The sequence below is a fragment of the Trifolium pratense genome, linkage group LG7 (assembly GCF_020283565.1).
Source record: "Trifolium pratense cultivar HEN17-A07 linkage group LG7, ARS_RC_1.1, whole genome shotgun sequence".
Taxonomy (NCBI): Eukaryota; Viridiplantae; Streptophyta; class Magnoliopsida; order Fabales; family Fabaceae; genus Trifolium; species Trifolium pratense.
The window spans coordinates 230,787-255,322 of NC_060065.1; the positions used below are offsets into that span (position 1 = coordinate 230,787).

The window sequence follows — 24,536 nt, forward strand, 5'->3', positions numbered from 1 at the left end:
CTTCACAAAAAAAAAAAGTTTATAAACTCGTTTGATGAAATAAAATGTTTACTTTGTCAAAATATTTTCATGACTTATAAATTTTTTTAGTTTATTCGAACCTAAAACCTTATACACACTACCCAAAATTTCTATCTTTATTATTTTAATTTTATTATTTTGTAAAATAAAATAACTATACCCCACTCTCTAAAAACAGCACCCACATTATCTTTATAAATATTTTTGCTGAAAACAGAATATAGAACAAAGAAGGCAAGTAAAAAAAGAAGAAGAAGGCAAGCATGAAGTTTGATTACTAAAATCCTTCAATGATGTTATCAATTTAAAAGTACGAAGAAGTGAAATCAATGAGATGAGATTGGTTCTGATTATATTTTTCTTACAGTTTTTTTTAATCAAATAAAATAAATAACCATGTACTTTGTAGACAAGTACTTGTAGCTGCTTGCTAATCCATACAATTCTCAATAGCTGCTCTGCTAATCCATACAATTCTGTGCTGCAAATTTTTCCAATGTGATAGAGGGATTGTTCGAGAACACAAATGAGATTGGGGTCTTATTTGTAGACTCTTGCCATCAAAAACCAAAACAAGCACCTCAAAGTTGGACCAAAAACAGTTAAATGCAATACCAAATGCACCTTCTTGGATATGATACAAACTAGAGGCACAATGCTCAAATACAAAGAATGGTGATGAATGTGCAAAAATAGACAACTAAACAGAGATGAAAAGAGGTTGAATCAGGTAACTGACTACAACACATATTTGGGACTAAGAACCAGGTCAGGACTAGCGACCCAACAAATAAATTACATATGGTGGCGCATTGGTTGTACACATCAGCAGGGTAAAATGTTATTTAAGGTGTAACGGCAACTTCCCAACAGTAAGCACATTGGTTGCCTCTTAATCTTGTGTCATCAACAGTCCAAAATTGATGGTGCTGATTACCAAGAGAACTAGAAGGTTAGGGTTTTTAAATTAGGACGTTTAGTGCTTCTGTATTGAGACTTCAAGGCTTTAAAACATACCCACAAAATGGTAGCTTTGATACACAGACTAAGAGAAAGACCTGAACTACTGCGAGTGACTTGAGAGATTGACTCGCAATATGTTAATTTATAATAGAATATGTACAATTGAATCCCTTCAAATCAGCTCTATTATACCCTATCAAAAAAGGGAAAAAAATAATTAAAATGTCTATCCTATAATTTATAACACTAAATTTACATAGGATATCGGAACAAAACATTTCAAATTTCAACAAATTTATATGAATAATAAGAGAGGGCAACAAGTGTGTTATGAACCTTTCTCTTCTATGATTCTATCACAATCCAAACACGATTTCTTCTTCCACTTTCTTTTCTGATTTTGGCTAGGAGTGCAGAGAAATAAATTATACAAAAATATCAAATAATATCTAAGAAGTTTCTAAAAGAAAATCATAGATAATGTACATGAGTTATATAAAAAGAATATATCTAACTCAATAGCTCTACCCTTCAGGAGGTTCCTATTTCACCCCTCCCTCCATTTTCTAATCAAGTCCCTTGTCCGGACCACTTCCTTAAACCTTTAAAATCTGTTCTGTATCACCCTTAATCTGTTCTGTATCACCCTTTGAAAAACCCACTGCTGGGTACAGTACCTCCACTAGTATACATTGGGACTTGCACACTCAAAGAACCGTAATTACAAAGAATACATTTCATTCACATAAGAGCGAAATGAAGAAATTGCATAATGTGGCTGCTTCTTCCAATGATAGGATTCCAAGATGCCCCCAAAACATAGGGTGACAGATTCTCCAGACAATATACAACCAATCATTCTCAATTTTTTGATATGTCATCTTATGTTTTACTCCATAAAAAACCAAGTTATTTGGCACGGAAATCATGCCGAAATATGGTGAGGTTTTGAGTAAACTTATCCCTGTTTTTTGAGTCTAAGCTTAGAGTAACGTCAGCCATAAGTTTATCAAAACATAGAGAGAGCCGTTGATGATGATCCATTGGCTGCAAAAGATAACCACTCAGCGTTAACACCACATAATGACAGTGGAATAACATATGCAATTTAAAAGTTACAAAAACTGAACCATTATAGATTTCTATTAGCAATTTATTGTTATCACTTTGATGTATTGACAAGGTTATGTGAAGAAATATATCAAGACGAAGGGTCTCTGTCTAATATGTTAAAAACCTTAGCTAGATAAAAAATGATGATTAAAATTTCTATAATCCGACTTTGAAGTTAGGATGAGAACGCAAATGCCTATATCCAAAAAAAAGGATGAGAATGAAAATACCTGTGATGACAAGATTTGAGCTTTCAAATCCGAGAATGTCTGCAAGTAAATGACAACTCTCAGTTTGACAATCAAATAGAGTATAACTGGAATTGTGTCTCTAATCAGTTTATAAGAATATATTGTGTATAGGATTACTTACAAGCCGATTCAATGCCTAAATTAGAGCACTAACTAGTCGGCCAATAAATATACATCTAGTATAATGAAAATGAACTTCAAGCTGGAGGATATATAGCATAATAACTGTTTGCAGTAAATTTTATGAAAATATGAAAAATAATTGGAAGGTCCATTACCTTCTCATTTATGAGTATCAAGCTCAACATTGGCCTGCTCAGACTCCATTGGTTGCCACAATCTTCAAACAATAAGATCTCAAACAGAGTCTTCAAAACCTAGGCATGAAGAAGACACCCAAGTCACATAACGTAAATAAATATTCCCCCACTCCCCATTCCAAGTAGAAAACCGATTCAGATGAGTATAATGAATAAACTAAAATGGTAGTATTGTTTCTGGAGCTAGGAGGCAATTTAGAATACGCTATGTGCACAAAAATTTAAATCAGTTGTATAACTTCTATTGTGTAAATTGGAGCAAAATGAAGGCAATATTAAGATTATCAGAAATGATAGCTTGACAAATAAAGCAACAGCATACAAGGACACCATATTCCACTGTTTATTAATTCCTCCATATTTTTTCTTCCTCTCTTCTCTGCAACACTCTTCTCTTCGGGGCAGCGTGAGGGAGAACAGGAGGCCGCGGCAGAGTTCAAGAGAGAGTAATAGGTTTCTTGTGGCAATTTACTAAATTATCCTCATTTTCAGTTGGAATTCCAATTATGCCCTTGCACTTTTAACAAAATTACGAAAGTATGCCCTCCATGATTTTTGTGTGTTTGGTTATAATTTCTCTAAAATTATCTACAACAGTTTTTTTTTCAGATTACAGAAATACTTTCATTAAAAAATTTAGAGGAAAATTATGGATGAATCATGAATGTATAACTGACTAGTGAGCCGTAAAATTTTAAATATATTTACTTCTGGGAACAGAGTGGGACACTCTGCAATATGACGAGCAAGATTGACAGCTGCAGGTAAATTTGGAGCCTCTCCCATAGTGATGTTGTTAAAATAGAAACCAGCCAAATTATCAACAGCAGATGCACACTGTAATGAGAAATTAAAAGAGTTAGACAGCAACAAAGTTACAAGAAAACAAATAGATAATACTTACGGAAGAAGAATCCTCCGGAAAAAAAAAAAAAAAAAGTGATTTAGTTCCAAGAAAGGAAGATGCAAATGATATGTAATCATAACCTGTGATGATATATTTGTATCCAAGCCTTTTAGACCAGATTCGAGGGAGCCAACTATATGCATAAAGGTGTTTGTGTCCAAGCTCAATATGAAAGAGATGTGGCTGTTGAACAAAACTTCCAAGAATGCAAAATACGCCCTTGTTAGCTGCATAAAAATGAAAGCCAAGTGAGCATTCACCGACTCACCGTAACTAATGTTTGGCAAGCTGACACATAACTAGTCAGACACATAATTCAGGACCTGGATAAACTAAGACGTAGATAAGCTGTTAGACGAAGGCTGGTGAATAATTATATCTAAGAAACTCCTTCATGCAAGAGCATTGACAATACTGTTGCTGTGGTCTCTTATCTCCCTCACATTCTCTCTCTCTCTCTCTCTCTCTCTCTCTCTCTCTCTCTCTCTCTCTCTCACACACACACACACACACACACACACACACACACACACACACAGGGGACTAATCATATATAATCGCAAACCTACGTGTATGTACAAGTTGAAATGAAACATGCTTCAGTAAGTCTAGAAAAAAGAATTTGGAAAGATAAACCCAAAAATAAAGAACCCGTATTGGGTACGTATCGGATACTGGTAAGTGTACAGTACAAACCATCCCGTATCCCTTTTTATTTGTACTGGATATGCAGTGCGGGTACTCTTAGTATGTCTGAGTTTGGCTCTGGTGCGTGGAAGTTGAACACATGCAGATTACATGTTATAAATCAGACCTGATAATAAGATCTGTGTCTGAATACGTAATATTTAGGTTTATTTCAATTTTTTAAAAACAGTATTGCAGAAATTCAAAGCAACACATCCACAGTACTGCACTCATTCGCTTTCTTGGAAGACTGCTACGCAAGCGACAAACAAAGTAGAAGAAACAGTTGTCAGATTCCCTCTCAAGTGAGATGGATGAGATCTCACTGATGGGGCTGGTATTCTTGAAGTTACCAGTCTTTCTCTTGATTTTGATGTTTGTTTTGTTGTCATTTGAACAATATAAATCTTTCACATTACTCCCTCTGGACTCAATTATCAGCAAGAGTATTGCTATTTAGTAAGAAATATTTACACAAGAAAGAGAAGAATCCACAAAATTAGGGAATTTGACCAATCAAAAATTGGCTAACCATACATGGGAGAGAGAGTGATTATAATTTGTAAGTGTTAAATGTTGCCACCTAAGATTCTTCTCTTTCTTGCATAAAAAAATTCTTACTAAATAGCATTTTCCAAAAAGAAAGAGTAAACACATTTACTAGACTACCACTAATTATAATGATCATCTTATCACAAGATTAATAATTAATGTGAGGGTGTTTTTAGAATAGTAACTTTTGATTATATTTGAGTGCAACACATTAATGCATTTTTTTTGCTTATAATTGAGTTTGGAGTAGTATATTATAATAAAAACAAATATTTTTACATCATAGGTTCTGAATGACTTGAGAGATTGACTCTCAATATGTATATAGTTAACATATACTAATATGTACAACCACTGATAAGGATAAAACAATCGCTACAATGATCTAAATGAATCCTTTTTTCTTACAACAGAGAGGAGTGCAAGCAACACACTTTTTGACACACTCTTTTAAAAAGTTCTTAATTGATGCAATCATTTATTTTATATTTTTCTTTCTTCATTATATGATTGCAAAACTAAGTTTGAAGAACAAAGAGTGTATACGTAAATAGTATGAGGGAAGAAAATTGTTTGCGTGCACCTTTCGATAAGCCAATATATCAGACATGGGAATTGACAGTGTCATCTTCAGAGCAGCATCAAGTGCATCAGATAGAGCTCTGTCGCCATACAACTCAAACACGCCAAAGTTGACATAGTTTCCTGCAAGGGCTGTGACACAAAATTTGTTGGTACATCAATTGAAGGATAAGAATCAACATGATCACAACAACTTATCACTCATCATAATACCATCCAGGGACTTAGGATGTCGGTTCAAATTGAATGAAACCAAAACAACTAAAAGCTAAAAGATCCATATAGCAATGATAAAAACAATGTGATGTACTTAAGCATAGACAACTATTCCCGGGTAGAAGTTACAGACTCTGCTCAACCAAAGAAAGCTTAATACATCCTGCTAAGAAAGTACAGGTTCCAAGGGAATATCCAGGTATACATTTTTCTATGTATGGGATTTTATGCCATTATGTTTGTGTATTTCATATTATTCCAACAATAATCTACTAAAAAAACTTATCAAACTAAAACTACAACAAGATATGTATGTGCATACTTGCTACTGCAAAAAGAAACACACTTGACATTAAATATGTAATGCAAATAGAAATAACCAATGGGTAAGGATTTCACCTCTTGACAGTATTGTTAAACAAATCCATATTCCTTTGTACTTGTACGTATATACATCAGCAGTATTCGGAAGAGTCAAAATTCTAGATCCATAAGCGACAATCAGTTTACTAACTTCCCTGAAGAGAAGTATTCCATTTGGAGAAGAAGGGTCAAAGGTCAAACGTTGAGCTTTATTTAGCACAAACTCAGCCATGAACTTCAACAATGGGGTCGTAACCTGCAGAAGCAAGCAAACCATAAGTAAGGAAAGAAGCACCAACGTCGGAATAAATGGATCAGAAGCAATTCCTGGAATACATGAATAGCAATGCGTTATGCCCCAGAATAAACCCTCATCAAAGGATAAAATATAGGAAAAGAGGGAAGGTTGTAAACTAACTGTTGATTGTTAGTGGTTAGTTGGGTTTTACTCTGTTTGTATCCTGCTCCTATCTCATATAAACCCCTCCCAATGGATGCTAGGCATTTATTTTGTGAAATCTAGTAAACTAGAGAGTGCACTAGTTGGAAGGGGGTTAGTATCCCCTGTGTATCACTTCCCTTGTTTTCAATAATATTTACGGGCAAAAAAAATCCCATTTCTCTAATCTTGAAGATTAGAGTTTGTGAGTTCCTAACAGTTGGTCCAGCCTTCCTTGCTCCTTGCCAAAGAGAATCGAGTGGCTGCATGGAAGCGTGTTACTGCAACTCACAATCCAATATTAAAAAACAGTAGAAGTACTGTCACAATCAATAGAGGGTTTGAGGCAGCATCCCCACAAATTAGAATCACCAAATCTCATCTCACCGGCTTCCTATAAAGTTATAGTTATTGTGATAATAATGCTAAACTCATGGTGAGTTTAAAAATGAGTACAAGATTTAGCTGAGAATATTCAGGAAAGGTTAGAAAAACCAGTTGCTGTTAGCAGATACTGTAAATTATTCTCATGATAGGATATAATGGGGTAATTCATGTGCTATGCTAGTATCTGCAAGATGATATTTTGATATAACAGCTCTTTGGTTTAAGAATTCTGAGTAACGAATAACCAAATGAAACTAACCATTTCATGTATATGCATGTATTAAAAAAATTATCCACAAGATTCTATACCTCTGGGTTGTCTGTCCAGTGTGAGATTCCTTTTAAGAGTATAGGCATGTGTGCAGGATACAACCAGTCAAATAGAAAGCCATAAGTTCGGCGACTAAGAAACACAAATATGAAAAACATGGAGGTCAGGTTAACTGTTTTCGTCATTTTCATTTTTTAATAAGACAAGCTGCACAAATACCAACCTATTTGTGGCCATTGTGATTCCTCTAAGGTCCCTCATCAAACCAACAAGTGCATACTTTACAGCATCTGTTCGAAAAACTGAATCGGGAGTTGATTCCAAACTGAGGAAAACCTAAAACAGAGAGAAAGTAATATGCTTGCTAAATCCAAAACCAATTGATTAATGATAAGAAAAAAATCATCTAGATGCCACAATTAACACAAATAAAAATTGCTATTTCCTAACATAGAAGGAAGTACAAAAGCTAATGTATAAGCATACTTATGTGATGTATATTTTGATTTAATTTTCTTGAAAATAGGCCCCCTGAACTGATTATTATCTAAATAACAGAAAACCAAAAGGAAAACAATAGAAACCCCAACTGAAAAAATGCATTTGTTCGAGCTTTTTTCTGGAAAAGAAGCCTCTTTAAATTTTTTTGAATGTTGGTCAAAGCTTTTGAAAAAAATATAGAATCTGGAGAAAATAAATCAAATTTTGAAAAAAATATAGAATTTGGAGAAAATAAATCAATTTTGTGATTATTGAGTAGATTCTAGAAAGAAAAAAAAAACTGCAATTATAACTACTTTTTTAAAATAAAAATTGATTTTACTTTATATACAATCTCTAAAAATAAATCGTTTTTTCTACGACTATAAAACTACTTTAAACTTGAACAAAACGGCCCTTAGTAGGCAATAGATGAAAAATGGCTATGTAAGCATATCAGGAAGATGGGTGATAAAGTACCTGCTGGAGTGGATCCATTGAAGATTTAAATTTCACAAGGCTATCCTCCATGAATATCAACCAGCCAATAGTGTAATAGAAAGTCGTTCTGCTGCGGGAGCACTTCTTTGCTTCCAAAAATGGAAAATGTTCCCTCTGAGATTAATTTTAGTGACAGAAAAGAATGAGGACAACAATGCATACAAATTTATATCTATACAAAGAAAAGTGGAAAATACAAGGAGATGGAGGTAACCCCTCCTGCACAAAAAGAGGGGAGATATGGGGAAGACATCATTGATGCCCTATTCTCAGAAAGATTAAAATCAATTCACATCAACTTCTATTTACAGAAATAGAACTTTGTTAGAAAGATTAGTGAACCTTGTGAGGGAGTAATCCCTCAAAATCAGATTGTGCCAAGTACATATGAATCCAGAAAATATAAATGGCAAAGGATCTTATATATTAGTAATGGGGACCCCTTGAAACAACATTTGCAGAGCTCCAAAGGGAGGCTGAGACCAAATAAATGTTGGCAATATTAGAGTAGAATATACATATACATCAGTTGTAATTGTTTGTTCTCATATTATTCAAAACTGTACACTCTAAAATATTCTGCTCTAATAGGGGAAAACTGCACATGCCAACAAATTTACCCACACAATCAATGATATTTGTTGGAACGCACCACAAAGAAGGTAATCAACAACACCACATGCATAAGTCCTAGGAAACTCTCAACAAATAATTTGCTATCGCAAACAAGATTACAAAATTGTAACCCACTCAAGCTATGTATCACCTCACAAACCCAAGTACTCCACTCAAGAGTTACAGGGAATAACAAACACTCACTCACAAGAGAAGAGACTCGCACCACTTCAACTGATCACCCACACTTTCTCTCTTCTCTTGATCTTGGATTGCGATACCCATCTTCCTTAGATGATCCTTTCATATAGTGAAGGGACATTCTTCCAATCATGAAATTAACTTACTGGACATTAATTGCCTCACCTCTCCAACCCACCTCTTTTTATGAGAGTGAAGTTAAGAAACAAGGCCTCCGCTCCGCCTATTGGAATATACTTCTGAATTTTCCACCCATTTACCTTAATATTTACTATTGTTTGGAAATTTGATTTGATTTCTCAACAAGAAATAAACAATTATCCAAAAAAAAAATTGAAAGGAAGAGAGTACCCCACAAGTTCCCACCATTTCACTACCATCAAATGCACCAGAGGGCAGTGCAAACCGCAAGATACCAGCATAACATGTTTTGCCGTATTTTATCCAAAGCCCTTAAACGTAACCAGCATAACATGTTCAATAATTAGATAAATTCTCATTCCTCGATTCTCAATTAACTACGAGATTCAACTACAACCATAATGGATTATATTTTGCTTGCATCCATGTCACTTAGGTTGCTGAAAGCAAGAATCTCTAGACAAGTGATACTCTTCGTAACAAAATAAATTATACGTTAATAAGGTGGTTTATCTCATATTAAGAGGAGATACAGAGAGGAAGTTGAGTACACCATTATTTTTAGCAACTTAAATCATATTGGTATATGAATGCTAATTCGAAGCCAACTCATCTAAAAAGTTAGACCAATGTCCTATAAATCAGCTCTGGATTCTGGAATTCTTGACAATCCAGAGTTGGATGTTTTACACCGGATGAGAGAGTCTTTCAATAATCCCCATCCATCTAAATTTTTTTCCAAAAAATAATTTAATTATAAATGGCTGAAAATGCAATATGGCAAATCCCAAACAACCATACAAGAAAGAGCAATTACCAACTCCCTATGGAACATTTATGAGCAATTGACAAAAAAAAAATAATCTACCGTATGATTGGCAACGATAAATTTCACTGTATCCAACTTCAGAAGTAGCTTCCCAGTCATGTAGCTGTTACAAGAGAAATCAGTAAATTTGGGTATGAATTGTCCTGACCAAAAAACAAAAGGTGGCTAATATTCATCAATACATCTAAACTAACCCCGATGCAAGCTCCAAGAACAAACTTAAGGTGTGATCAATGACCTCTTCACTCTGAAATTAACGCAAATACACCTAGTGTGTTAGACCATCAAATAATTTGTGAAGGAGGGAAACAAGAACAAACTAAAAATGCACCTCAGTGTAGCACTTTAGGTTAGTTGCTATCTTGCCAACAATAACATTCAGCAGTAATAGATGATCATGCAGGCCAAGAAGCTCCGATAACCGGGCATATAACTGCTGCAACATAAATAAAGAAATAACACACATGAAGACGTGCAGAAAGTTAAATTTATGTTTGTAACAATTATTGAAACATTATATTACCTTGGAAGAATGAATTGCCTGATCTCCTACATAAGACTTTCGGAAATGCTGAAAAAAAGTAAGTATTGCCCTATCAAGTCGTTGTTTGCTTATTTCACCGTATCTCTGCAAATTACAAATAATAGGAATTACTAAGCAATATATTCTTCTAAAGCATATCATTAACTAGACTCTTACTTCAAAAAACAAAAACTAGATTCTACATGATAAAAATACAAATGGAAAATATTATGATAGAAGAATACCACAAGAGATTACTGTTCTCTTATAAAGTATTAAGAGAAAAAAAAAAATATTATGTTTGGTACTGTTCTCTTATAACGTATTAAGAGACAAAAATATTATGTTTGGTAGTTTCCCAAAAGACCAGGTAATTTTTACCAATTGAATTAAAATGAAAAAAATTAGAAGACAATAGAAGAGCCCACCTCGCTTGTCACAGAAGTGTCTTATTTAATAGTAAAAAATAGCCATGTTTTAGTCCCTTGAAGATGCATTACTTTTATCCACTTGATCTCTTAAAGTTCACATCCCCGAAATATTTGTTTCCCCACATCAAGTGTAATCCACAAATCCTTCAATTTAATTGTTTGGATGAAAGGACTAAAACATTGGAAGTTTAGACTTATAAGGGATGAAATTGATAAAACTAATCCGCAGGGGACAAAAGATTGATAACATGAGAGAAGAGAAGAAAAGTAGAACTAGGGAAGGATAAGGTATCCACAAAAAAGGTAGAAAACAAAACAGTAATATTGAATTTTCAAACAAGGGCATTGCTATCTCGAAATAATATTGAATTTTAAAAATTTATCTTGTTCTTCTGCCACCCACCCTTTTTTTCTTGTGCCGAAGGATGCCTTATCCTCAGCAACTATGTATATAAGTGATTTCCTTCGTTTCCTTAATTGTGTAGTTTTCAACATTAAATTGTAAATCTTCGGTGTCATGTATTAATTTCCTTAGTTTCCATAGTCACCTAGTTTTCAATACTGAATTGTAAATCTTGCACATGAATAATTGATTGTACTGAGGGAATCCTCGTGCAACTCAGTAAACTATTTACCCATCTCAAGGGTTCTCTTTCTTTTCAATGCTGTGTTCATTCCTCACTCTTTACAGTTCACAGTGAATTTGATCTCTGTTTGCTGGTTTATAAATTTGTATTAATTATAAAGTGGTAATAAATTGAGTAATTGTGTATTTTTAAGTGTTTAGAAGTGTACAGTATAGATTAACTTTTAAGTAAGATAGATGGTACCATTCCACTATTTGCTATAGTTTTTTTTTTTTTTTGTGGGGGGGGCGCGGTGGCCGTTGGGTTTGAGTGTTCATAATTGTATAGTACTGTATAAGTTTTTTATCTTGCATGTACAATCCATGATTTATACCTACATCTTCAGTTAAAGTTGGTTGATACAAATTTACAGCTTTAGGACTGAAACTACTAAAAAAATAAAACATAGAGAGATAATCCATTCCTCAAGTCAAGCATATAAACTAATGGTTATGCTGGTATACCTGACTATGTACTCCACTGTCAGTTACATTGATCAACTGCAGGACTCGAGCTGAAATTTCAGCATCTAGCACTTCCTGAGATTCCGCACTGAATATAGAAAAATTATGGTGAAACATAAAATTAAAAACAGGTTGACATGCTTATGAACACTGCACAGAGTTTATTTGACGATCCACAACATTCCAATAGATGAAAAGGTAAGAACCAAAAACTTTTTACCTGCAACCCGTGCATTGTTTTATTTTAAGAATTGCTGCAACGATGTGAACAATCCAAGCAAGTTTGTCTTCAATCACAGAGAGATCATTGCTATCACTAACCTGTAATCTTGCTCTTTCCTATTCCAGTCATTGAAAACAGTGAAGCATCAATTACCAACTAATGTTTCCCAACAAATCAGTACAAAAAGATAAAAGGGTACCAAAATCAGTGAAAATTATAACCACACCGTGTATATTTGCAGGACAGGCTCTGTTATGTTTATTATAAATAAACTACTGCTTTCATACTGCACAATGAATACAAAGGTGTCAAACAACAATAATTGTTCAAAAAACTGCAGCAGAAAATAATTGGAAGGTATCCTCAATAGAAACAATTTAAGTAAGAAATAATAAATATCCCTATTCCTTCATAGAAACAAAAGCTTTGGATGAAAGTGGAGGACTTAAATCAAAGTTGTCTCTTAATGGTGACTCCCTAGTTGAAAAGGTTGGCCTTAAGTTTAGGATTTGAGGTCAGAGTGGTCTAAACCAGGAAATTCAGCACATATAGGATTACCTGAAATCTGCATAAATATGGAAAGCAGTCTAATTGGTCCTGAAGAAGTTCAGCATTGTCTAAGGGGTTCTCAAGATCATCAGGTAATCCAGCCTGAAAGAAAGAAAAAAAAAGACAGCAATTATATTTGACAGTAGTCTGATTAACAGAAGTGTTAAACCAAATGCATACAGCCTGGAAGGCAGGCAATCAGTAAAGCATGCACAGATAATTAGAAACACTCAAACACCTGCACAGAATTGAATCTTGATGTGATGAAACTTTCAGTAATCTTAGGAACATATTCATCCAGTAAGCTTGGTGCGTCGCCCTTCAAATATGGAACAGAAGACACCAATCTGGACCACAACCCTAACAGGTAGTAGACACTGTTGCTGGCCCACTGACAAGAAGGTATCAACTTAGTCAGTATTTCATATTAATCAGTATTTCATAGCACTTGAATAACCTAAGTTTAAATTCTGATAACTTGTGAAATTTATCTTATTGAAATTCTCACATGATTGACATCCTGAATTTTGTTTTCAAACGGGGAGGTAGCAGTACCGTTATTTCTAAGATAAATGGCTTAAAAATCATACAGTATGGGATTTTTGAACAACAAATTTAGTATTGTCAGAAAAATTCTTGAAAGTGGCACATTAATTAACCTGCCATGACTCCAAAGATTTAAGAGTGAACTCTGCAACCAAACGTATCCAATCGCTATAGCCTTCCACATTAACAAGCTCTGACAACTGCAGCATTTATTTTACAAATTTAGAAAGAATAAACTAAAGAATATGAAAATACTTTATACTGTGCCAAATTTTATCAACAAAACTGTCCATGTATAACAAGTCTTAAGCAAACTAACAAATTAGAAAAACAAACAAAGACTAGTAAATAATTAGCCATAACATTCAAGGTCATTTTAAGGCAACATTTTTGGGGGTGAGATATTACATACGGGATTAGTTTCCAGGGTGTGCATTAAGGGGGCTTTTAGATAAATAGCTTAATTAGGTGTTTATTTAGTAAGTGTTTATCACGCGAGAGCTATGTATAAACTGTATCTACAATCAAAGAAGGAAAAAAAGTACTCTCCATAAGATATTTATATAAGTTATCTTAGACAGCTTAAGTAAATAAGTTGAAAGCAAATCATAGGCATAACACGTGTTTATATTTATATACCATAAGTCCTATTAGGCTTTTATATTGATTCTAACTCATCCTTACAAAACCGGCATGTAAGGTAACAGGTGTCTTTCAATAATCTCCTATATCGGTTTTTCCCAATCCACCCATCACGCCCAGCACTATTGATTGGGATTGGTGCGTGTATATAAATGGTGGGTGGCTTGATCTGGTTTGGATACTAAATGACAGTCAGATTTGGATACTTATTAGTAGTGGCGAATTTATAATAAAAATTGTGAATATGAGAACTTACGCTCTTATATTGTGAGTAATAAAGTCTGACATTTAAAACCCCACAAGTACTTAAAGTGCCAATTTGTGTAATGCACACTGCCCTTCTAAGCCAAAGCATGTACCTAGCATTCACCCAATGAACCTCATGTCCCTATGTATGCTAATATAGTAATATGCACATTGCATCGCTATCAATTAGGAGGAAAAAGATTTTAATAACCCCACATTAACACTATAAACAGATTTCACACAGCTCAATCATATTGCACCATCTAGCCACATCATACTATTACTTTTTTTTTGACACAACATACTATTACTTTTTAAAACACTAAAAAAGTATCTACCATGGTGAAAATGAATGAACAATTTGTGTAATTATTAAATAAATTAAAAAATGCTAACTAGTGCGTAACTAGTGCCCCAGACGCACTAGTTAAGGAAACAAATATAGTTAAAATATCTTGGAAATTGTGTAGTCAAACTCTTAAAAGTGTAAAAAGTGCTGTTTTCCGTATAACATTTACTTTTTTTATTTCCTCAGGGCGCTCGTTAGCATGACCTATAAAAAAAATAGATATGCCACAAAAAGATTAAAACTGCACAGAAATCTACCTGGTAATTGACTCTGAACCGACCAAGAAGACGACAAAACTCATGGTAATTATCATGATCTGCAAGACCTGCTTCCCCAAAACAGTGAAAATTATAAATACATGGCCAAGAAGAAGGAAAAAGAAAAAAATGAGAAATATAAAGAACAAAAATATTGCTTTAAAACATATAGACAGGACGGGCAATATTTTGTATGTTAAACTTCCATTTTCATAGCATTTTTTAATTTGTTAAACCACGAGGGGTTTACTTGGGATTTCCCCTTTCAATGCTACTTAAAAAATATTGTACCATTGGATCTTAAATTCGACTAATAAATTTTCTGAGTGGTGATTGCTGAGAGTCATCCACACAATGTCATCAAGGACAGATTATGGAAGTGAGTAAAAAACAACCATAGAAATATAAGAAAGATGGCATTCTAGAATATGTTGGAAGCATATCGAACAAAATAAAAGTACAATTACACACACACGCATATAAAAAACTGAAGAAATAAATTAAAAGCCAACCAATCTAAAAACGCAAGTCGAGAAGCAAAGACTAAATTGATAGAAAACACCATTAATCTCATAATCATAATGACATAAATTACAAAAAAAACAAAAAAACTCATTCATCGAGTACGAGACATCAAAACCTGTCATCAAATTAAAAAATAAAACAACAAAAATTAACAGATAAAAAAAGATTAAACAAACAAAGGAATTAAAAGGTTTGATTAAAAAAATAGCAGTGTTAAAAAAACATAAGTCGAGAATCATAATCCTAGAATAAATTGAAAGAAAATAGCATTAATCTCGTAATCACGATGTCATAAAGTACTAAAAAGTAAAAACCTAATTTTCATCAAGTTCAAGACATCAAAACCTCATTGACATGAAATTTTAAGAAAAAAAATAACAAAAGAAGAAGAAAGGAATAAACAAATAAAAGAATTAAAAAAAATTGCAGTATTAGAAAAACAATATCGAAAAAACGATACAATAAAAAAAGAACCAAGTAAAGAACGAAAAAGAATCAAAAAATAATGAGTGATATTATTTACCAAAGGAGGAAGGATAGAGAAGAAAAAAAAATGTTCAAAATATTAAAGATGATTATTTTAAATTTTTTGGCTTAGGCCTCCTAACACAGCCCAAAAGTTAGCTCAAGATGCGAACAATATCCAAGTGGTATAAGAACTACGTTGTCCGTGTCTCCAGTCAAATTAACAACTCAACAATTATAATAGCTTAAAAAAAATAGGACACAACACAGGGAAATTTATTAAAAGAGAAACCAGATCAGAATAGGGCAGCAAAAAATAGGAGATTTCCAGAGGTCACCAAAGGATAGAAGTCGCCACAAGACAATGAATGGTGGAGGGCATTAGTCGCCAATCAGGAAGTGCAGGGAAGTAAACTCTACAGTGTGAGGAAGAGAGATGGCTATTTTTTAAACATGTAGGAAATTATATTTTTGAAACATACCACAAATTACCACTAATTAGGCTTATTCTTCTTCAATTATTTCACCTATGCATTCTCTCACATTTCCCCCCCAAGTACACAACTTAACAACACTAAATTTTGTATTCGTGCACATCCCAAAGGCAAAGCCCTCATAAGGGTGCTGAACCTTTCTTTGAAGTCTACATTTACTGCATCAGATACCGAATATTCATTCCTACCCATGAACAACCGAAAGAAAAGCTTACATTTTTCTCAATCAGGTATCATTAAATTCTGCATCTTGCAGATATTAGTTAGGGTGCTTTGCCTTTAATTTTCAATGTGCACATAAAAACTGATTCTAATGACACAAGCTTTCGAACAATCATCGCCTAGATCATCCGAAAAAACTGTTTGTTACGTGCAACAAACACCAGCATGTAAGAGCCCCAGATGCACCTATGCAAATTACTTCAACGCACTCTCACGATGGTGACAAATCTTCAACTATGCAACCAATACCAGCATGTAACATCCCCATGGGTTCACCTTCATATCAATACAATGCCCATCGTATAAGGGCTTCCTCTTCTTCAATAAAAGAAGACGGGGAAGAACTCTAATTAATTTCAATTTGGGGTTTTTTTTTAAATAAAAAATCATTCAAAAAATATAATTTAAACTAAAATCCCACATCAAAACCGTGATAGACGCATCAGCATTATAACAGTTACATGGATTTTATTTAATGGAGTTAACGGAAACTCAAAAAAAGGACAATGCCGCCGTGAATGTTAAAGAAATAATATTTTGTCATATAAATATGTCTATATGCGAGAGAGAGAGAGAGAGAGAGAGAGAGAGAGAGAGAGAGAGAGAGAGAGAGAGAGAGTTTATTGCATAATAAGATATTACCAAAAAATAGTGGAATAAATGCTTTTCTTATATTGAAAGACAATATTTCCAGTTAGGTATTACAATACAAAACAACAGAAGGAAAGACGTAACAAGCGTACAATACCTTGCCCTGTTTGCAGGATTACTTTGGTTCCTGTCATTAAATGGGCCAAAAACTTAGAACGGGCAGCATCAGTTGTAAACACAGAACGTCTTACAGACGCTAGTCGCACCAAGCACTCCAGTGCCTGGAAAGGAAATTAGTTATTCAGAATAAATATTAACCAATAAAACACTTATCTTATCAACTTTCTAAAATGGCCTGCAGAAAACAATAATAAAAGCAGTTGTCATCTAAAGCAAAATATAAAATTAATTTGTGAATAGTATTTAATTGCGGAATTCAATTTTCATCACTTGAATATGAGGTCTGATTATTAAGTACACAGTGGAAGAAAAAAATGCATATACGGACCTCCTTCGAAAGAGGGGGCTTTGTAATGGCATAGTAATCAAAAAATAGTTGTAACGTTGTAGAATCCTCCAAAACTGATTTCCAGGGAGATGGAATCTGCAAACCACCATATTTTCAGGATAATGAATGAACCAGTGTAGAAGAAATTAGGTAGAACCTCCAAACATCAAATCAAAATCTATAATAAAACTAAAAAAAGAAAAAGAGATACCTGAACTGTCCCAAACTCATCTGAACTTTCATCCACAGATGTCCCCACAAAATCAAATGATAAACATTTCAAAGAAAGAGAAAGTGCTAATTCTTGCAATTGACTGATGGCTGCAAAATACATAATCACAACTCTCAAACCAAAGATCGCCAAAAAGAATTTCAGAGACAGAAAGTTAAGCATAAGTATAGCCATTCACCGTCATTCTTCAGCTGACCCAATGATGTTAAAGATATCTGAAATATTTGAAAAAGAGATTGGTCCCTGAAGGAACAAGCTACCCTTCGATGCTTTGTTGCAGGTAAACCAGCATTAGCCTGAGAGGCAGGAGACAAAGGTGTTTGGTTAAGGAATCAGCAAAAAGAACATAGTTCCAAAATATAGAACCTAAACAAAATATGTAGTTGTTTGGTTAAGGAATCTTTGATCTGATTGATTCATACAACTTACATACTATTAGGAACCCCCTCCCGCCATAGAATGAGAATCATCAAACCATATAGCCGCGCTACGGCTTTATAGCATAGCGGAATTTGAACTGACCGTTATGTTCAGCGATACGCTATTTAGTACAAAGTGTTTTCAAATAGCTGCAATATATAGCATACCGGAATTTGAACAAACTGCCATTTTCCGCAATGCACGATTGACAACACTGATCAAAGCAGTTTGATCATCAAACCACCACAGCCCACTATTTCAGCTAACTATAATGATTCAACTATGTAGAATACATAACTATTCGACATGTTAAACCTTGTATCAGAACTATAATGTGATGTCCTCTCCATCATCAAACATATTGAAGTAGTACAGTACAGAGTAATGTCTAACCTGATTCATCTCAGAAATAAGCTGATTTAATATCTTCAAACCAATGGCATAATGACCTGGCGTTGCCTATATTACAAAAGAAAAAAGCTGTCAGAAATGTTTGTTCTTCTACTTAAGTCCACTAAATCAATCAAGATGAAATCGATTAAGATCACCTGACTCAAGAAGTTCATTGATTCTTTGACCAAGTCCCGGAATCTGTCATCATCAAACCATCCAAACTTAGTGACTCGACAGAGAAGTTGGATCAGAGAAGCAGTGACAAAGGGTTGTAACTCAGGTCCTCTGGTCGCTAGATAGTTGATGAGGTAAGTCCCTAACATGCATTGCATTGAATTTAGAGTCAAAGACAGATGAAGAATGAATGAAAAAAAAAAAGAGATACCAAAAAAGAAAGAAAGAGATTACATATATCTAAACGGAGCTTGAGAGCAAGGCTATGTTCGGTGACTTGTTTCAACAAACTAGAACTAGCAAGCATCAATGCATAGGGTGTCAAAGCATGATCAAGAATGTATTGGCATTGGGAAATGTATTCAGTGTTCATAGAGAAGCATTTCAGTGTGTTCTCCGCATGAGCCCGTTCAACTGAGTCTTGTGAATTGTAAAGCCTTTCACACAATGCTTCTAGTTGTGCCAACTCCATCGCGATTATCGATTACAGTTGCGGCGGCGGTGATGACGATGGAGGAGATGTCGCCGGCGATTTGGAATATAGTTTTTGTGAAATCAGAGGTTCTCAAATCGCATTCGGATTGTTGATCGATCTATCAATCTATCTATCTATCTATCTATCTAGGTTTTCTCAATCGCTTTCTTCAATTTGTTTTTCTTTTCTTGGTTGAGATGATTTTTGCATTTTCCACTTCTACAACTCTGTCTAATGCGCCTCGTCAAAATTGCCTATATAAAATATATGCTGTCTCTCTTAATTTTTATTTTTATTTTCTTTTCTTGAAAGGCCGTATAATAATCTTTTTAAATTCTTTTTTTATTCTACATACAATGGCTTGACCATGAAAGAAAGAACATATATTACTTCTTCTTCTTTCTCCTTTTTTGTACATTTCTTTTTTTAAAAAAAAATTGTGAAATCAAAAATTTTATACAAGTTGACCACGTAAATAAAAACATAATATTACTTGTATTTATTAAATTTTCTATTGTAGTGAAAAAAACATAATTTTTTAATATTAATCTTGTTCGCATTTTAATATTTCTTTTGTGCCTGATCTCTCATCACTCTTTTGTGAAATTGAGGGTACGCTCAACTAGAATAACTTTTATGAGAGTGTAATTATGTTATAATTTTAGTTCACCTTTTTCTTTCCCTTTGTTATTAAAAAAAAACTTAACTTTTAAACTAAAAAAAAAACTAGTTTATTGCTTAACTCTTCGAATTTTTACTATTTAACTTATGCCACTTGATATTCTTATTCTTTGCTATTGTTTTTTATTCTATCTTCTTCTCTTATTACTTTTTTTCTCTTCACTTATACTATCTATTCCGTCTATTCGACTCGTTTTTTGAATGACACAGGTGACAATTATGAAGTTGCTGCTATGTGAGTGTGTGGATCAAAACTTAAATTCCTTCTTATCAACCTAGCCACAATGTCCTAAACGCATGCCAAATTATAGTCGGTTATTTATTTACTCGTCAATAAATCAAGGTTGTCACATATCCACATAACAACGTAATATATTTACTCATTGGGAAATTTATTTTTATAATACAACTTTGGTGATGTTATAATCAGTTTCCATGATCGTATGTGTACAATTCCAGTAACTTAGATCCTCTTTTAGCGTCGGTCTTATTCAGCTCCTTTGTGATCCTTGAAGTCTAATTTGTGCGACATCATTTATGCAAATGCGGTTAAGCGAGCCAACTTTCACGAAAATTTGTTCTATAACTTCTATTTTTTTTTTGTACATATAAGCGAGTCTCATAATTTAGTTTCAAAAACCTAATTTTTTTTTTTTGCTGTTAACTTGAGATTCACAACTCTTTGATTTTTTGACAGTCAACTCCTACCTCTGGATATTATATATATTTTTGTGTTACATAGTATTTTTTTTATCATCTTATCGTTTTTTCACACTTTATTATGAACTTCATTGTTTTATTTCAGTTTGGTTTTTGAATGACATACAACATTGACAAAATTAGTGTTATTTTTAGATGCGGGCATCAAAACTTTCCTCTTCTTATCATGAGATGATGAAATTTTGTATGAAATACAATAAGTAATACATAGGTGTTTAATTAAGTATCCAAGTACCATGTATGAAAGGTTTTAATTTTAAAATAAAGAGAAAATTAACTTATATGATTTTGAAGAAGAAAAAAATTTGTTTACAATTACATTGCTAAAATTTAGACCCATCAAGTAAACAATGATTGATTATAATTCCAAAAAATGAAAAGGTTGTTTTGAGAAAAGCATAGAGGTTTACAAAAGAAAGAGTAGGGTGTTAATATTAGTCTGAGATGTTATAGAAAAGGAAGAGTGGACAAAAAAAAAAGAAGGCATTAGGCCCGTAGCCAAAAGCCCAAAGCAAACCCTAAAAAACCCTCCTTAAACTTGATGTTACAAGGTCGAAGGGTTTCTCTCTGAATCTGCACCAGACAGGCAGCCGCCGTTGTTAGGTGCGGCGAATCAGTCATTCGGAATGGTGCGTACTTCATCTCATACATTTATTTTCCGTTCTATGTTTTTTCTGATACACGATTATTACTCTAACGACGTTTTTTATTTTTGATTTTGATTTGATGAATGAAGGCATTCGTGAAGGCTCAGAAGTCAAAGGCCTACTACAAGAGGTATCAAGTCAAGTTTAAGAGAAGAAGAGGTAACAACTTCGTTCGTTCTTCGTAGTATATTTCACTTTCTCATTTTTATTATTGTTCATTTTTGATTTGCTGACACTTATTTTCAATCTTCAGAGGGAAAGACCGATTACAGAGCCAGAATTCGGTTGATTAACCAGGACAAAAACAAGTACAACACTCCAAAATACCGTTTCGTCGTCCGATTCGTATGCGCTCGTCACTTTATTATTATGTCTTGCTCGTTAATTATTCACGACTTAATGTTCTTTCTGCATAGTATTATTATTTATTATTAATTCAATTCCCTAATGATTATAATATTAGACAAACAAGGACATTGTTGCTCAAATCGTCTCTGCTAGCATATCCGGTGATATTGTTCTTGCTGCAGCTTATGCACATGAGCTTCCTCAATTTGGCCTTGAAGTAGGTCTTACAAACTATGCTGCAGGTACTTTCATTTCGCAATTTCCCTTATTTGTACCACTGTCTCCTTTTTGGCCTTACAAACTATGTATTGTTTGAAAATGTTTTATTCCTGTTATTTAATTTATGTTATTTAATTGTGAACAGCCTATTGCACCGGTCTCCTTTTGGCCCGCAGAGTTCTTAAAACTCTTGAAATGGATGAGGAGTACGAGGGCAATGTAGAGGTATCACTGGACATTTACACTTTTTATAATGTATTTATATCAATGTAGCAAGAACAGGCTCTTTAGATGAGGCTCTGTATTAAATTATTGTCTGTGTTGATGTGTCCATGTGCGGCTTCTATGTCTTTACTGCACAGATTGGTATTCATTTATCCATATTTGAATGTTGATTCATTTGTTTTGTTGCAACATATGTCATATTCAGGCTACCGGAGAGGATTATTCAGTTGAACCAGCTGAGTCCAGGAGGCCATTCCGTGCTCTCCTTGATGTTGGTCTTGTTAAGACCACAACCGGCAACCGTGTCTTTGGTGCACTCAAGGTATTTTATGTTATGTACAAGAATAACATATTTCTTCTATTCTGTTGACATTGTTGATGCTTAATAAATGGGTTGGGTTTGATTGCTTGCAGGGAGCTTTGGATGGAGGTTTGGATATTCCCCACAGTGACAAAAGGTTTGCTGGTTTTGATAAGGAGAAAAAGGAGCTTGATGCTGAGGTTCACAGAAAGTATATCTTTGGTGGACATGTTGCTGCCTATATGAAGGCAAGTTAAAATATTGTTTTTGGTCCTTTCAATTTGAATTTTTAAGGCACTCATCATATGCAGTTTTGAGATATTTTACTGATCAGCTTTGTAATATATTTTTTTTTGTAGACATTGATCGAAGATGAACCAGAAAAATACCAAACACACTTCAGTGAATATATTAAGCGTGGGATTGAAGCCGATGGAATTGAAGAACTGTACAAAAAGGTTCATGCTGCCATTCGTGCTGATCCATCAATCAAAAAGTCCGGGAAGCAGCCACCAAAGGAACACAAGAGGTAGTATATCATTATATGAAGTTTGATACTACTATTTAACTATTTTTTGTTGGGTCAAGGATGCTATTTAACTATTGATGTGTAGTAACTTAATTGACTGACCTTGTCTTTATTAGCAGTATTTTACCCCATTTTTTTATGATTATATAATTAAATGGTTAAATGTAATTTTATTTGACAAATGTTAAATGAAAATTGTACTAAAGTTGCTTTGATTGTCTTTTGAGCAGGTACAACCTGAAGAAGCTCACCTATGAGGAGAGGAAGACTAAGTTGATTGCCCGCCTTCAAGCTCTCAATTCTGCAGCCGGAGAGAGTGAAGATGACGAAGAGTGAAATAGAGTTTGGAAAGCAGTCCGATGTTTAACTTGAGTTTTCATATTAGTTTTCTTAAAAATTTTGTTGCTTTTAATTTTAGATCAATATTTTTGGATAATTTGGATTATCCTGGATTTACTTGTTTCATTTTACATTATCTGTTTTCGGAAGGTAATTTCTTGCAGTTGAATCAACTTAAGTTATCAATACCATCATGCTTCTCTTGGTTTTTTTTTTCCGCTGAAATGTATAAACTTTTTTTTTTAAAAAAAAGAACTTGTGGCAATTTGTGAGTTGGCCTAGTTCAATTTTCAATATTTTATTGTTTTATCAGATTTGTATTTCTATTAACGCTAATCTACAATCTATATCCATCGCTAAGCAAGGTGATTTATGATGAAGATTGTCTTTCTTTGAGATTAGTTTTCGTTCGTATAAAATGGTTTTTTAAATACATTATTTCTTCCAGTATTCCCTATTTTCAATTTTGGTTCTAAATGAGCAAAAATGAGTTGTTTTAAATTTAATTTTTAAAATATATTTCTGATTTGTTTAATTATTATTATGAATGGTAAAAGTAGTGGAGTAGTAGTTCTGTAGGATTACCATAGGGCTTATTAACTCTTCTTCAATGGATTAGTTTTCTTGCAATGAACTCACCCTTTAGATTTATATTTCTGTCATGTGTTTTTATTTAGTGGTGTTGCCACTTCGAAAGAGTTACTCATAGGGTGCTAATTTGTGGTGTTACATCATGAAAAATATAAACCTAACATTACAAAAATTTTAGAGGCTTATACTCAACCACAAATGCTAGCTTGAGAGTTGAGGTTTGCACTACTATTATAAAGACTATCTATGTCATATATCTAGCCAATGTGAGACTTCTAACATGTTTAGGGACTGATTTAATATAACTTTCATAAATTGAATGATGTTTTAGCTATTTTGATAAATTCATAAAACAAAATTGATTAGTATGTTACTTATTTACTACTCTCTCCGTACCACAATATATGTCACTTTGGAGAAAAATTTTGTACCAAAATATATGTTGTTTTATATTACCAATGAAACATTTAATGCTATTTTTCCTATTATACTCATTTATTACTTTCTCTTATTTCAATTCTTCAATTTATTTTTTCCATACCATAAATGAAGGACAATTTTGTAAATCAACTCATAATCTCTCTTTTTCCTACAACATTAGTTACTTTTTTTAATATGTGTAAAAGTGACAAAACTACGTATATTGTAGTACGGAAGGAGTAAAAAATATTGTACAATTTTTATCTCAACTTTTCTTTCTTCATGATAGATGTACCCATTTAAAATAATCATATTGAGCATG

The 24,536-nt window shown here is 33.5% G+C and overlaps 2 protein-coding genes across 3 annotated transcripts; one reads left to right on the plus strand and one right to left on the minus strand.

Moving 5' to 3' along the window:
* Window positions 1-1,074: 1,074 nt before the first annotated feature.
* Window positions 1,075-19,552, minus strand: LOC123899341 (exportin-7-B). 2 transcript variants are annotated; one of them, XM_045950453.1, is made up of 28 exons: window positions 18,954-19,552; window positions 18,701-18,861; window positions 18,546-18,611; window positions 17,911-18,028; window positions 17,712-17,821; window positions 17,501-17,596; window positions 17,150-17,273; window positions 14,696-14,763; window positions 13,315-13,401; window positions 12,894-13,046; window positions 12,665-12,757; window positions 12,333-12,392; window positions 12,104-12,222; window positions 11,884-11,971; window positions 10,363-10,467; window positions 10,171-10,272; window positions 10,034-10,086; window positions 9,879-9,942; window positions 8,033-8,167; window positions 7,296-7,408; window positions 7,111-7,204; window positions 6,012-6,231; window positions 5,398-5,528; window positions 3,656-3,802; window positions 3,377-3,505; window positions 2,627-2,725; window positions 2,328-2,366; window positions 1,075-2,031 (listed from the first exon to the last, which is right to left on the minus strand). In XM_045950453.1, exons 1-28 carry the CDS (start codon window positions 19,189-19,191, stop codon window positions 1,894-1,896), a joined length of 3,150 nt encoding a protein of 1,049 aa, XP_045806409.1. In that variant the 5' UTR covers window positions 19,192-19,552; the 3' UTR covers window positions 1,075-1,893. The 2 variants fall into 2 exon arrangements, with proteins under 2 accessions (XP_045806409.1, XP_045806408.1); XM_045950452.1 differs by having other exon boundaries at window positions 10,171-10,275; window positions 18,954-19,511.
* A 1,513-nt stretch (window positions 19,553-21,065) lies between these two features.
* LOC123897141 (60S ribosomal protein L5) lies at window positions 21,066-23,391 on the plus strand. The gene is made up of 9 exons (XM_045947652.1): window positions 21,066-21,224; window positions 21,332-21,401; window positions 21,496-21,587; window positions 21,706-21,832; window positions 21,955-22,034; window positions 22,240-22,356; window positions 22,449-22,583; window positions 22,695-22,864; window positions 23,095-23,391. The coding sequence occupies exons 1-9, from the start codon at window positions 21,222-21,224 to the stop codon at window positions 23,198-23,200; spliced, it is 900 nt and encodes a 299-aa protein (XP_045803608.1). The 5' UTR covers window positions 21,066-21,221; the 3' UTR covers window positions 23,201-23,391.
* Window positions 23,392-24,536: the final 1,145 nt, after the last annotated feature.